The sequence below is a fragment of the Podarcis erhardii genome, assembly GCF_964252035.2.
Source record: "Podarcis erhardii genome assembly, chromosome: 8".
In the NCBI taxonomy this organism is placed as follows: Eukaryota; Metazoa; Chordata; class Lepidosauria; order Squamata; family Lacertidae; genus Podarcis; species Podarcis erhardii.
Window position 1 is genome coordinate 39,575,205 of NC_138499.1, and position 12,474 is coordinate 39,587,678.

A 12,474-nucleotide genomic window follows, 5' to 3' on the forward strand; every position below is an offset into this window, starting at 1 on the left:
GACTTGGTGGGTATGTATCTAGCGCTAGGATTAGAAGAAGACTAGGATAGTTCTGACCCCCTGTGGACAGAGCTATTGAAACTGAAACAGTGGGATGATAGCCTGAGATTCCCAAATCAGGCTATCATCCCACTGTTTCAGTTTCAATAGCTCTGTCCACAGGGAGCCTTAGATTCCCAAATCAGGAAGACTTCCGGGGTTGGCACCTCCGGCAATGGCGGAGCTCCTCCGATCGGGAGGAACTTGCTCCGTGAAAAGTAGGGTCTGACCACCACGGCGAAGGCAGAGACCCATAGAAATCATAGGCGGAAGAAGCCTGTGAATTTGGGATTCGGCTGGCACCATTCGCGTCTCCCCTACTCGTGGGGAAACCCTGTTTTGGGGATCTGGAGCGACATGGGGTGAGTGGCACGGTGCTTTGAATCGACTGCTTCTTTCACGGAGTGAAGCCGCATTGCTATTGTCGGAGAGCGCTGACTTTTTTCCTGTGGACAATTGGACTCTAAAGAACAACCCGTGAGTAGAACGGAAAATTGGATTTTTAAACACCTTAATTTGGCAACGAGCGGGGAAGGTTCAAAACAGGAAGTCCGTCTTCCCTTTTTGTAAATAGACTGAAGCAAAGAGGTTGCAAGCTAAGGTCTTGGAAAGCCTCATGTAAAGGATTAAACTTCCAATGATTGAAACCATTTAACCCCCCTTGGAAGCAGGGGGAGAGGGGGGAAACTGTGGACTGTGCATCCTGCAGGAGAGAGTGATAAAAACTAAATTATCACTGCTCTGAACTCCTGGGAACGGGCTGCCAACAGACTGACGTTTGGAAGAGTTCATTGACAGCGAAAAACAGTCAGTTAGTAAGAGAAATATATTGCTTTCACTGTCCGCTTCTGCGTTTTAAAAGGAAGAAAAAGCAATTGAAAAAGTAACTGAAAACTGAAACTATATTACTTTTGGAATTGTGTCGGAAAGGATTGATACAAGTGGAGATTGCTCCCCCATAGAGGGAGTCTTTGAAACTGTTACAAGAGTTGAGCTGAAACTGTTACAAGAGTCGAGCTGAGGAATCCAGCTGTACGATAAGAATTGTGAGAACTAGAGACTGACCTTGGACTAAAATGTCGGCAGATGAGATAATAGTGTCTGCTTTTTGCAGGATAGATCATTTGCTGAAACAGCTTCACAAGAAGATAGATGCTATGGCTACTAAAATTGACATTTCGGGACTAAAAGTGAATACCAACACAGAAATAACTCAGAATCTGGCACAGGAATCTATTTCAACAAGGCAAATCATTGAACAGGAGAAAGAGAAAGTTGCTGTTGTCGAACTTAAAGTAATACAAGGGGGAGCCTTAACCTTACAGAGGCAGGTTGAGGGTTACAGGTCGGGGCCCTTTGTGGCTGAAACTGGAAGAGGTCAGATTTTGAGGATTGGAGCCTGGCCTGTACTGGAGGGGGAAGGTTTGAGAGATCCCCTTATGCAGGGGTCAATTGACATTTGGGACATGGATTTGGGTCGGGAGGGGATTGGAGCTTTGGGGGCCTTTGGAGTTGGAGGAACCTTGAAACAAGATTTGAAATATTTTATGGATTTTAGTTTTAACTATGGAAATCTGGTTACAGATAGGTAGCCGTGTTGGTCTGCCATAGTCAAAACAAAACAAATTCCTTCCAGTAGCACCTTAAAGACCAACTAAGTCAGTTCTTGGTATGAGCTTTCGTGTGCATGCACACTTCTTCAGATACACCTGTCTACTACCTGTCATTTATCAGGGGAAGGCAGATAATGTGATGCTCAATAGTTCTGATTCCATGCACGCATGCTGGAGCACACATTTTGGAAGATTTACATGCACAAAATATTAAAAGCCACACGTGTGTATCTGAAGAAGTGTGCATGCACACGAAAGCTCATACCAAGAACTGACTTAGTTGGTCTTTAAGGTGCTACTGGAAGGAATTTGTTTTGTTTTGACTATGGAAATCTGGTTGACCTGTCGAGATGGAATAAAAGTGCTGTTGGGTCGGAGCTTTCCCGAGATCTGCTCTCTAGAATTAAAGAATATGAAGAAGATCGCTTCGGTGAAGGGGCGCTGGGCAGAGAGGGGGAGAATTATTTTTTCTTGTCACCCCCCCCCTCTAAAACAAGGTGCGTCCTATTGTCCGGTGCGTCCTATGGTGCAAAAAATACAGTATTTATCTACTTGCACTTTGACGTGCTTTCCAACTGCTAGGTTGGCAGAGCTGGGACCGAGCAACGGGAGCTCACCCCGTCATGGGGATTCTAACTGCCAACTGCCAACCTTCTGATCAGGAAGTCCTAGGCTCTGTGGTTTAACCCACAGTGCCACCCACGTCCCTATTCAAGTCATTAAACTGGTCTTAATCTGTCTCTATCCAAGGTGTGAACACCTTGACTTAGGTTAAAGACATTCCCACCCCGTCAATACCCCCTGGTGTATACACAGTCAGATGAATCAGGCACTAATGAAACTGGGCATGTGAATTGCAGTTGTTTAACCAACTAGAACTCATTTGATTAAACAATTAACTGATTGGTTAAAGACTGCATAATTTAAATTGGGGAGTGACAACAGCGGGTTATATCCAACATAGTACCATGTGAGCATTCTGTCACCGGCACAGAGAAGGCCCTACTGCTGATTTTGGCAACTGATCTTATCTAAGTCTGTCTATTGTTATACCAAATCTTTTTATACAGCTGCTCTTTAGTGTGATTCCTGCTCTTTTCAACATGAGCTGCATATAATGAAGTTCCCATTAGATTGCACCCTTGGCAACTAGAAATGTATGATTTCCCGTTATAAAAGCAAAAGGTCTACTACCTGTCATTTATCAGGGGAAGGCAGATAATGTGATGCTCAATAGTTCTGATTCCATGCATGCATGCTGGAGCACACATTTTGGAAGATTTACATGCACAAAATATTAAAAGCCACACTGTAAATCCAGTGCCAAATTTCAGTGGGTGTCTTCGTCAGCTTATTTATTTGCAACTGGGTGTGAGGAAGCAAAACATAAAAATAGTGGCAAAGGACTTGAATGTCTCCAGGTCTTGCTCAGTTTTGAGGGATTTATGTTTAAATTCCAACCCCAACTTCTCCTGTCACATTTATTTTTGACTGACAGCAGGAAAGCTGGAGGCTTGGTTTTTGTATCCCAGTGTAGTACGGAATAAATGGAAACTTTGGCCCCATCTGCACTGCACATTTGAAGCAGCATCATGTCAGTTTAAACAGTCATGCCTTCCGCCAAAAAATCCTGGAACTTTAGTTTAGGGTGCTGAGAATTGTTAGGAGATCCCTAGTTCCTTCACAGAGCTGCAGTTACCAGAGTGGTTTAACAGTCAATTCCTTTTCCCCAGGGAACTCTGGGGATTGTTGCTTTCTGAGGGAAATAGGAGTCCCCTAACAACTCTCAGCACCCTTAACAAACTGCTGGATTTACATTCCCTTACCCCCCAGCCTAGACCTCCACCCCTCCCTCTCTTTTTATTTAAAAATATATGTTCATGGTAAAGCATTTCAAAATGGAGGGAATCTGGAATTTGCATAGGCACAAGAGAAAAAGACCAGGAGAAACGGTCTACTGTGGTTTACGATTTCAGATCTAAGCACATGCATAGCACAATAAAAACATGTGTCCACTCAGAAAGTCCCACTGAATTCAACGAGGTTTATTTCAAGGTTGGCGTGTAAGAACTGCAGACTTAGTAGAAGTCACTCTCACAAAACTTGATTGGAATTACGGTACTTCTGAGTAATATGTTTAGGATCACTCTGTAAAACCGATTATGGAAAACACCATGAGAAGGAATAATAAGTAAGAATGATGACAGATGACACATTTAAGTACAGATGGGGGGGGAGGGTAATAAAAAAAGTGCTTGATTCATTTCAAAACTTTTCCTACAGCTCCTATTATAAGCCTCTGCTATTCATATCGAGTAATACATAATAAAAAGGGATGAATTTAGATATTGTGACATTTCATGAAGTCATTCTTTAATAACTCTGAGGTATATGTATAGAAAGGATTGTATCATGATTGAAGTAAGGATTTTAAAGGCCAATTTTGCATCGAAATGTGAGAGACGCTGGCACATGAGAGACGTATTGCTAATAATGATGGGCACCAAGAAAAGATATTCTTGTTAACTGTATTTAGCTTATTTTCAATGCACTTACTTTGAAACAGAATATCAGCAGAAATTAGTGTGGAAAGAAAGATGGTTATTTTAAATGACATCTTTCCCCCACTGAGCTGTGCCTTTCCTAATTTGGCTGGGGGCGGGGGTCTTCTTTATGTCTTTCCCCCTAGCATTGTTGAAAAAATTATGCCTTGCTCACATTAAAACAGACCTACACTCAAGAAAACCTAGCATTTTGTAGCAGTTTATTTGTTTCTATTCTACTATATTTATTTTCTCACATTTATACTCCACTTTTCCTCTAAGGTGCTGTGCATGGTTTCCCACTCTCTCCATTTTATTGTCACAACGACCCTGTGAGGTGGGTTAAGGCTGAGAGATTGCGGCTTTGCCCAAGGTCACTCTGCAAGCTTCATGCCTGATCAGGGATTTAAACTGTGGTCTCTCAGGCCCTAGTCCAACACTCTAACCACTATGCTGCAACTCTTCATTGTAATACAGGGAAAACAAAGGAAGCAGGGAGAAGCATGGTGAGCAAAAAGGAAGTTTCTGTGTATGACCATTACTGCAAGGATATTATGCCATTATTTAAATGGCGATATTCTAGACTCTAGAGTAAAAGATAGTTCTGTGCTTGATGTAAAGGCAGATCAACATATCATTTGAAAAACAAATAAACTTAAATTGGAATAAATATTGGAAAGTTTGCTTTTGAGATATGAAGCCAGGTCTTTCAATAATTTGGGCAATTAAGTGGTATATTAAAAATTAGGATGATGAAATCATCATCATCTGTGGTTACTTAGAGGGTGTCTCCTCCTGTGTTTGATGCTCACTCACTACTTAATAATAATAATAATAATAATAATTTATTATTTATACCCTGCCTATCTGGCTGGGTTTCCCCAAGATGCTACTTAGTTTTATTAGACATTGGGCAGTGTGCAGAGGCTTTCTTACATCCTCCTTTCAGCCACAGATCATTGCTCACCTCCAGCTTCTACTGCGTGTGTCAGAAATAGTAGTTTGTGGGGATGCAGTTGTGTGTACATGCATGTAGGGGAGGAGATTGGCAGACAGCAGATATTCCCTTCCCCTTGTGCTTTCTGCTTGTGTAAGGGGCATTCTCAAATCATGCTAAAATTCTGTGGAAAAGGACTGCCACCACATTCTAAACACATTTGCTCACAAGTCCCAATATTCAAGAGAGATGGCATCAGACATCCTAGATCACATCTTAGAACAGGGTGGACCAACATGCAGCCCACATACGGCCCAAGGGGTCTTTTTTGGAGGCCCTTGCTAAGTACCAAAGCTGCAACGAACAGGAAGTGACAACATGAAAGCCTTGCCCTGGTTTGCGACCACCGCAGGTCACCTGTCCCAGCTGTGGCTGAGAATTCTCCTTGGGGGTGGAATGCGGAGAGAGAAAGAGGGATGAGAGAGGGGGGAAAGGAAAAGAGCAAGATGTGTTTTCTCCAGCCAAGCCACCATTGTTTCTTTTGGAGTAGTGGGGGCAGGCATTTTGAGATGATCCCTAACTGGACCTGGAGACAATGAGTGCACACATGAATGAGAGAGTGTGAGTTGCATATTTTCTCAGCAGCAGTGCTGGAAGCTGGAGCAGCAAAAGAGGAGAGAAGGGGGAAAGGGGAAGAAGCATAGTTGTGTGTGAGTATATGTGTTGCATATGTTAAATCTATTAGTTGTGTGTTTAATTATATATATTTAATTAAATATATCATTTGTGTATACAGCGGTACCTCGGGTTAAGTACTTAATTCATTCTGAAGGTCCGTTCTTAACCTGAAACTGTTCTTAAGCTGAAGCACCACTTTAGCTAATGGGGCCTCCCGCTGCCGCTGCGCCGCCCGAGCCTGATTTCTGTTCTCATCCTGAAGCAAAGTTCTTAACCTGAAGCACTATTTCTGGGTTAGCGGAGTCTGTAACCTGAAGCGTATGTAACCTGAAGCATATGTAACCTGAGGTACCACTGTATTAAATAATATCAACTACATTGCAAACATTTTAATTTATAGTATGGAAATTTAATTCAGCCAGTGGCCCCAGCTTCTTTGTCAAAGAACTACTGCAGTCCACTTCATCTGAGAGGTTGGACCGTCCTGTCCTAGAACATGTGCAAAGGATTGCAGCATTTGCTTTGGCTGTAACCCCATGCATACACACAGTGGTATTTATTTCCTTGTGAACAGGCATAGGATTGTTCTCCTAGTTCCATATAGCAGACTATTTTTGGAGATGAAAGAATAGATGCTCTGAAAAAAGCACTTCCAACCGTCACTTTACAATAAGGTCAAAATCATTCTCTTGGAAGGTTGCACCAACAGCTGCACAGGGACATCCAAGGTCTTCAGCCTTTGTAATAAAAAAAAGAGCAGATTTCTCTTACCAGGAAAGGGATCCTGTTCGGAACACAATGCTGGCAGTTCAACACAGGTCTCTTCATTGGGTTTGAACCAACAGTCAAAATTTAGCCACATCTCTTGGTTGGTGCCTGTATGTTTCATATGCAGCATGGCTAAATGCCAAGACTCCTTTAGCAGAGCATGTGGACCAGATACTTGAATTTTGTAAAGGGAGCCAATGTTTGCGAGTTCAGCCTATGTGAAAGGAAAAACAAACAATTACCAAAACTTGCCTTTTGGATCAGCATAAAATAATTATTTGCCTGTCAGCTGTGTTTGATGTCTTAATGGTTTCAACCACTAAGGGCACAGCAAAACCTCCCCCTACTGGCAGAGGTTTGAGGTGCAGTGGGGCCACCACCACATCCACCCACAGTCCTGCTCCTCATGGTGGCTGTGTGGAAAGTGGGGGCAGGACAATCAGGCCCAGATTGGACAATGCCATGAGGCCAACACAAGATCCAATGGACCCCAGCTCAGCCCTTCCCTTTGTCCAGTTTCAGGGCTTTCTCCAGGTAGCTGTTGGTTGGGTACCCTGAAGCCAGCAGTCCCATGTGTTTCATAGATGGAAGGGGGAGTGCTGTGACACTTAGGTCAGTCCATTGGTTGGAGCTAGCCAGCAGAGCTAAGTGGAGAGAGATTTCCACTTAGTTCAACCTTCCACCTCCCAGCCCAGCCTAACACTGTTTATGGATTGCTTTGATCTATAAGAGCAACACATTAACATCATAGTACAAATAGGATTTAAACATAATTATCAGCCTTTAAAATAATTATAAAAGTCCTGGTTAATCTTTCTGTGCACAATATTGTTACAAAGGTTGGGTGCCACCCTCACTCTCTGCTGAGTGGTAGCAAGATTCCAGGGGGTTCCTGGCACTCACAGGGTGACAGTTTCTTTGGAGAATTGAGGCATGGCAGAGACTGTCATAGCCTTATGAAATATGGTTTATTCACCTATTTACACCTTCAGGCTGCACAGAGGGAGTGCAGATCTTACAGCATGGTCATTTCAAGATGGGGTTGTCCCCCACAGCAGTGCAGCCCTGGAGTCAAATGGATTTCTTCAGCCAGCCTTCAGTCAACCTACCCAAGATGGATCTCTGGCTTCGTTCTCTCCCTTCTTCCCAGAAAAACTTGCTAAAAACACTTTTTTCCTGTCACCTCAAACACACACCCCATCACCTTGACAATCTCTGTGTGTCTAGGCCCAATAATTCCTTTTCAGTCAGGCCATCAACACCTTTTGTCGTGTTAATGCATCTATCCCAGGCGAGGGAGGCCCTGGCTTTGAAAGGAAGCTTAGCCTGTATTTTTCCAATGGCCTGCAATCTTCCCTACAATACTCCAAAATAATAAAAATCCTACCATTTTTTAATTTCTATGGTTTAGGTGGGTCCCCCCAAATCTATAACAATATTATTCACATGGACTGTTGTGAACAGAGGATGAGGTTTTCATCTGAATTAGATAAACAATAGAAAACTGAGAGTCCCTTCGTGCATCACATTTTTTACACCTCCTAAGATGTTTTTGCATTCTGCTGAAAAATATACAGCATAATTTCAACAAGCCCATATTTGCAAATAAATACTGGTATCACACATGCACAAGAATAAGGAACTCAAGAGTTGGCTTCTGCAATACCCTGCTGTATAGACATATAACGTGTGGGAGAAAAAGCTTTATCTTTGCCTTTATGTTCTTTTGTGGGATTCTAAACAATGTTTTCATTTTATCTTAACACCAGGAAAATTAAAAGCTATTGATCCTTTGATTTATAATCTACCATTTAGACCCCTGTAAACAAGGCACTTTGATGTGCTGTTTTTATGAGAAGCAATCTAGCTGCAGTGATGTTAGCAAGGATTCAAGTGCTATTTTCATTCCTATCAGTCTTTTATGGAAGAAACATCTTTCCAGGGTGAACAGTAAGTAAAGTAGCTGAGATCAGCAGGGTCAGTGTCAGCCCCCAACATACCTGAGCAATTGCTATCTCAGTGGGCCCATCACTGTCCTAGCCAGACAGCACCAGACAGCTAGGTCTAACCCCATTTAAATTCCTCACAATGCTCCCAACAGGGCATCATTCTGGGGTGCTGTGAGAAATTAGTAGGGTGACTAGATCCAGCTGCTTGAAGTGCTGCTGCTACCACTTGCTGCCAGCTAAGGCTTTCCAAGGCCCTTTCAAACCCGGAGGAAAGTTCACTAAAGAAAAAGCTGAGGACACATATTGGCAATTCACCAGTGCTTGGCATGTGTGCAAATGTGTCCCAGGCTGTGAAAAGCAAGTATAGTTCCACTTAAAAGGTGTCATTGTTTCTTCCAGTGGTGCATTACTGCACCTGCAAAATTGCGGCGGGGCTGTGAGGAGGGGCTGCCTGGCGTGCCCTCCGTGGCCCTGATGCGCGGGGACCGCGGCAAGCACTGAGAGCCGCTGCCTGCCGGACGCCTTCAGCCCGGACGCGCGCACAGCTCGTCGGTTCCGCGAGACATGGGGCTCTGCTACAGCCTGCACCCGAGGCTCTTCGACGACTCCGGAGGCGGCGAGCGCGCCCCCCCAGAAGTTGCGGCCGGTGCGGCTGCCCCCCCTGCACCCCCCACGCTACGCCACTGCCTGAAAGACCGTCTCCTTCCCTAGAGGCTACCTCAGGTGCTAAGATCTGAGAAGGGTGCCCTCTTGGTTGTTCTACTGCCTGCAGAAGGTTGGGAATGATGGCCCAAGAGGTGGCATTCTCAGTAGCAGTCCCTAAGTTGGGAAACTGGCACCTTCACTATATAGGTTTTGACAAATGCTTTGGATACTTGAGATGTATATTTTTTAGGACCCACCATATTGTTTTTAATTTTAAGTTGTTTTAAAATGCTTTTGATACTGTGTAATATTGTATTTTAATATAAATGTTGTGTTTCAATTACTGCAGCCCACTCTGGGACATAATGGTAAACAGTGGGTAATAAATAGTAGTAGCAGCAGCAGTAGTAGTAGTAGTAGTAATACATAGAATGAGTTCACTGATCTTTGGGTCATCTTACAGCTTTAAAATGGCACACACATGTACACATGGTATAGCCCCCAAATCATGTACTCTAAGCAATGTCTTTAGCCTTTGTATTTTTGTTTCTTGTAAAAAAGAGAAAGGAAAAAGGAATACTTGATTACTTTGATTTCTGTTGCCATTCCTGAAAACTGATGTGACAGCTTTTTGCGATCTTGGCCTCCATAGAAAATGAAAGTCAAGTTTACAGGTTCAGTTTCAGCATTCATATCAGACCCAATGATATCCATTATCCATAAACCAGAGGACTTTTTGTTGATTTGAGGATCTTTTGCGCAAGAGATCAGTTTTTTACCTTAAAAGGGAGTAATGACAAAATCAGTAATCGGATATAATTGGATCCAGTTTGGGTGGTAAACAAAAGGTGTGATAACTCGCTTTAAGTTCTACTTATTTCAACTGGAGAATTTATATATGTATTTAACTTTTAAAACTTCAGCAACTCTGCCCCCTCCAAAAAGCTCAACAACCCTACTTAAATGTACCATACTTAAGATTGGCTAAATTTTACCCCAGTGCTATGTTGCTTTGCTACAGCCATGACAACAGTAGTATTGCACCTATAGAGTTGCTCTTTAATAATTCAATACTATAATGTTTTCCCGCATAATTTTAAATCACAGATATAGAGTCCTTTTAAACTAATACCATTTGGGTTTCACTGTCCATTCTGAAGTTAATTATTAAGGAACAGACAGCATCCTTCAGAGTCCTAATTAATTGTTCTCATAGAAAACACCAATGCTCTGCAAATTCCACTATATCATCCACAAATACTCTTTAGTGTGAGAGACAATGACAGGTGTAGATAACAAATGGCTTCAACAAAATACTCTTGCAATCAGGCCATAAATAGGAACATGCTGTGTGATAGTGACAAGTGAACATATAATAAAGCCTAATCTGCTCAAGATCCTAGCACAGCAGGGTTGAATATTTGGTTTCTGTCTGCTATATCTGTACCATTAACCCTGCAGTAATAATATCTATTAATGTATTTTTGTTGTTCCCTGCAGGAGGGTTCCTGTGACTTTAACAGTTGCACGAGGCAGGAATACAACAGGTGATACTTTTCTTGGCTCAGGCACTTAGCTGTGGGATGAAATGTCACCCACTTAATTTGTTAATGAGACAAGAGCATCACACTTTGGCTCTGTAGTCCCAGGGCAACTGGTAGTTGGATGTAAGCATTTTTATTTTTTATTTTTTTTGGCAGGGAAGGCAAAGCATGGAGCCAGACTGGTCTCCCCTTTGATGCCATTCTGTTCTAAGGCAAGCAGCCTCTTAACAAAAGCCATTAATTACCTTGCTCATGGAAGAGATCAGATTTTGCGTGTAACCTTTTCCCTTAAAAATCCAAATGCTTATTTTTTATTTGGTCATTTTGAGAAATCATCATTATAACTGGGCAACTAATAAATCCTATATAGATAAATATGTATGGTTCCAGATTCAAAAGTTCACAAGCTGCAAACTGCGGGATACTAGTTACTAATGCATTTTGTCTACCAATACTGTCAGCTATTAAATTTCACTGTATTGTGTATTTAAAATACTTTCTGCGAAAAACAAAATACCATTACATGACAGCTATTAGATGGTGCAATATAAAAAAAGCTTTTCTAGAACAGTTGATCTTCCTCTTCAATGTGCAGCCATACCAGAAGATCCAGTGTGTTTGGACAATCCTGTCTTTTTGCCCTGTGTAATGGCAGACCCCAAAGTATTCCAAGTGAAATGAATATATGCTTTAGGGCATCCCTGAATTTTCTACAACACTCATTGTTATAGGAAGTGCAACTGAAGAAATAAACTCTGCTGTTTTGGTTCTTTAAAATGATAATAAGAATAGCTACAAATCACTGGCAAAAAGCAACTGTCAGCTATCAAACTGAAACATGAAGACAGAAGGAACTTATAGAACAGAGTTAGAATTGTTTCAATCTCATACATACCTATTGTTTCAATCTCACACACAGTGTCACAGATTCCCAGGTGAGTATCCAGCCAATTCCAACATGGGAAGACCCATTCTTTATCTGAGTTCTCAGACTTCTTAACTGTTACCATCTTCAAGTATATTCCAGCTCCATATCCTTCTCCATCATGTCCTATAACTATCTTTTTCAAATGGCTCAAGGAAACAGCTTCCACGAAGAAGGAATCCACCTGAAGAAGAGCTACTTTTTAATTTACAAATATTAAGTAATCAAGTCTAGACATAACAGTTTTGGGTGTGTGTGGAATTTGTATAGAGAACAAGATCTGGATGTCATGCCTGACTATTGAATCTTTAAGCACTTCAAGTTATTTTCCAGATTGAGGCACATTGACTACTTAGTGAATACCATTTAACAATTACATTAAACTCCATCATGTTTCTCATATTCAGGAAATTATCCATCCCCCACGTGGTCCCTTCCAGATCTTGTTAGGCTGCAGCTTCCAACATTTCTGACCACTGGTCTCGCTGACTAGAACTGATGAGTGTTGTAGTTAGCTGCATTCTTAGTATCCTCGCCATTTTGCTAACCTTTTCATATCTATATCTATATCTATATCTATATCTATATCTATATCTATATCTATATCTATATCTATATCTATATCTATATCTATATCTATATCTATATCTATATCTATATCTATATCTATATATCTATCATCTCTATATGTCTTCTTGGCTCCTCTGTGTTTCAATTCAGGACAGTTAAAAATAAAAGTTCCAGAGAGAGTAAGGCTCCTGTCTTTCTTCTCCTGCAGCCCTATTTTAGGATACTTCAGCTGACTATTTTTTTTAAAAGAAGAGTCCCTTGCT

At 41.8% G+C, this 12,474-nt stretch overlaps 1 protein-coding gene across 4 annotated transcripts in view; it reads right to left on the bottom strand.

Annotated features, from left to right (window-relative positions):
- RP1 (RP1 axonemal microtubule associated) overlaps positions 1–12,474 on the bottom strand; it is a 188,696-nt gene that overhangs the window by 52,071 nt on the left and 124,151 nt on the right. For all 4 annotated transcript variants that reach the window (XM_081873914.1, XM_081873915.1, XM_081873912.1 and 1 more), the window contains 3 exons: positions 11,612–11,825; positions 9,761–9,951; positions 6,582–6,792 (listed from right to left, as the gene is read on the bottom strand). In XM_081873914.1, coding sequence (XP_081730040.1) covers positions 6,582–6,792; positions 9,761–9,951; positions 11,612–11,825 — 616 coding nt within the window. The remainder of the gene's footprint in view (positions 1–6,581; positions 6,793–9,760; positions 9,952–11,611; positions 11,826–12,474) is intronic.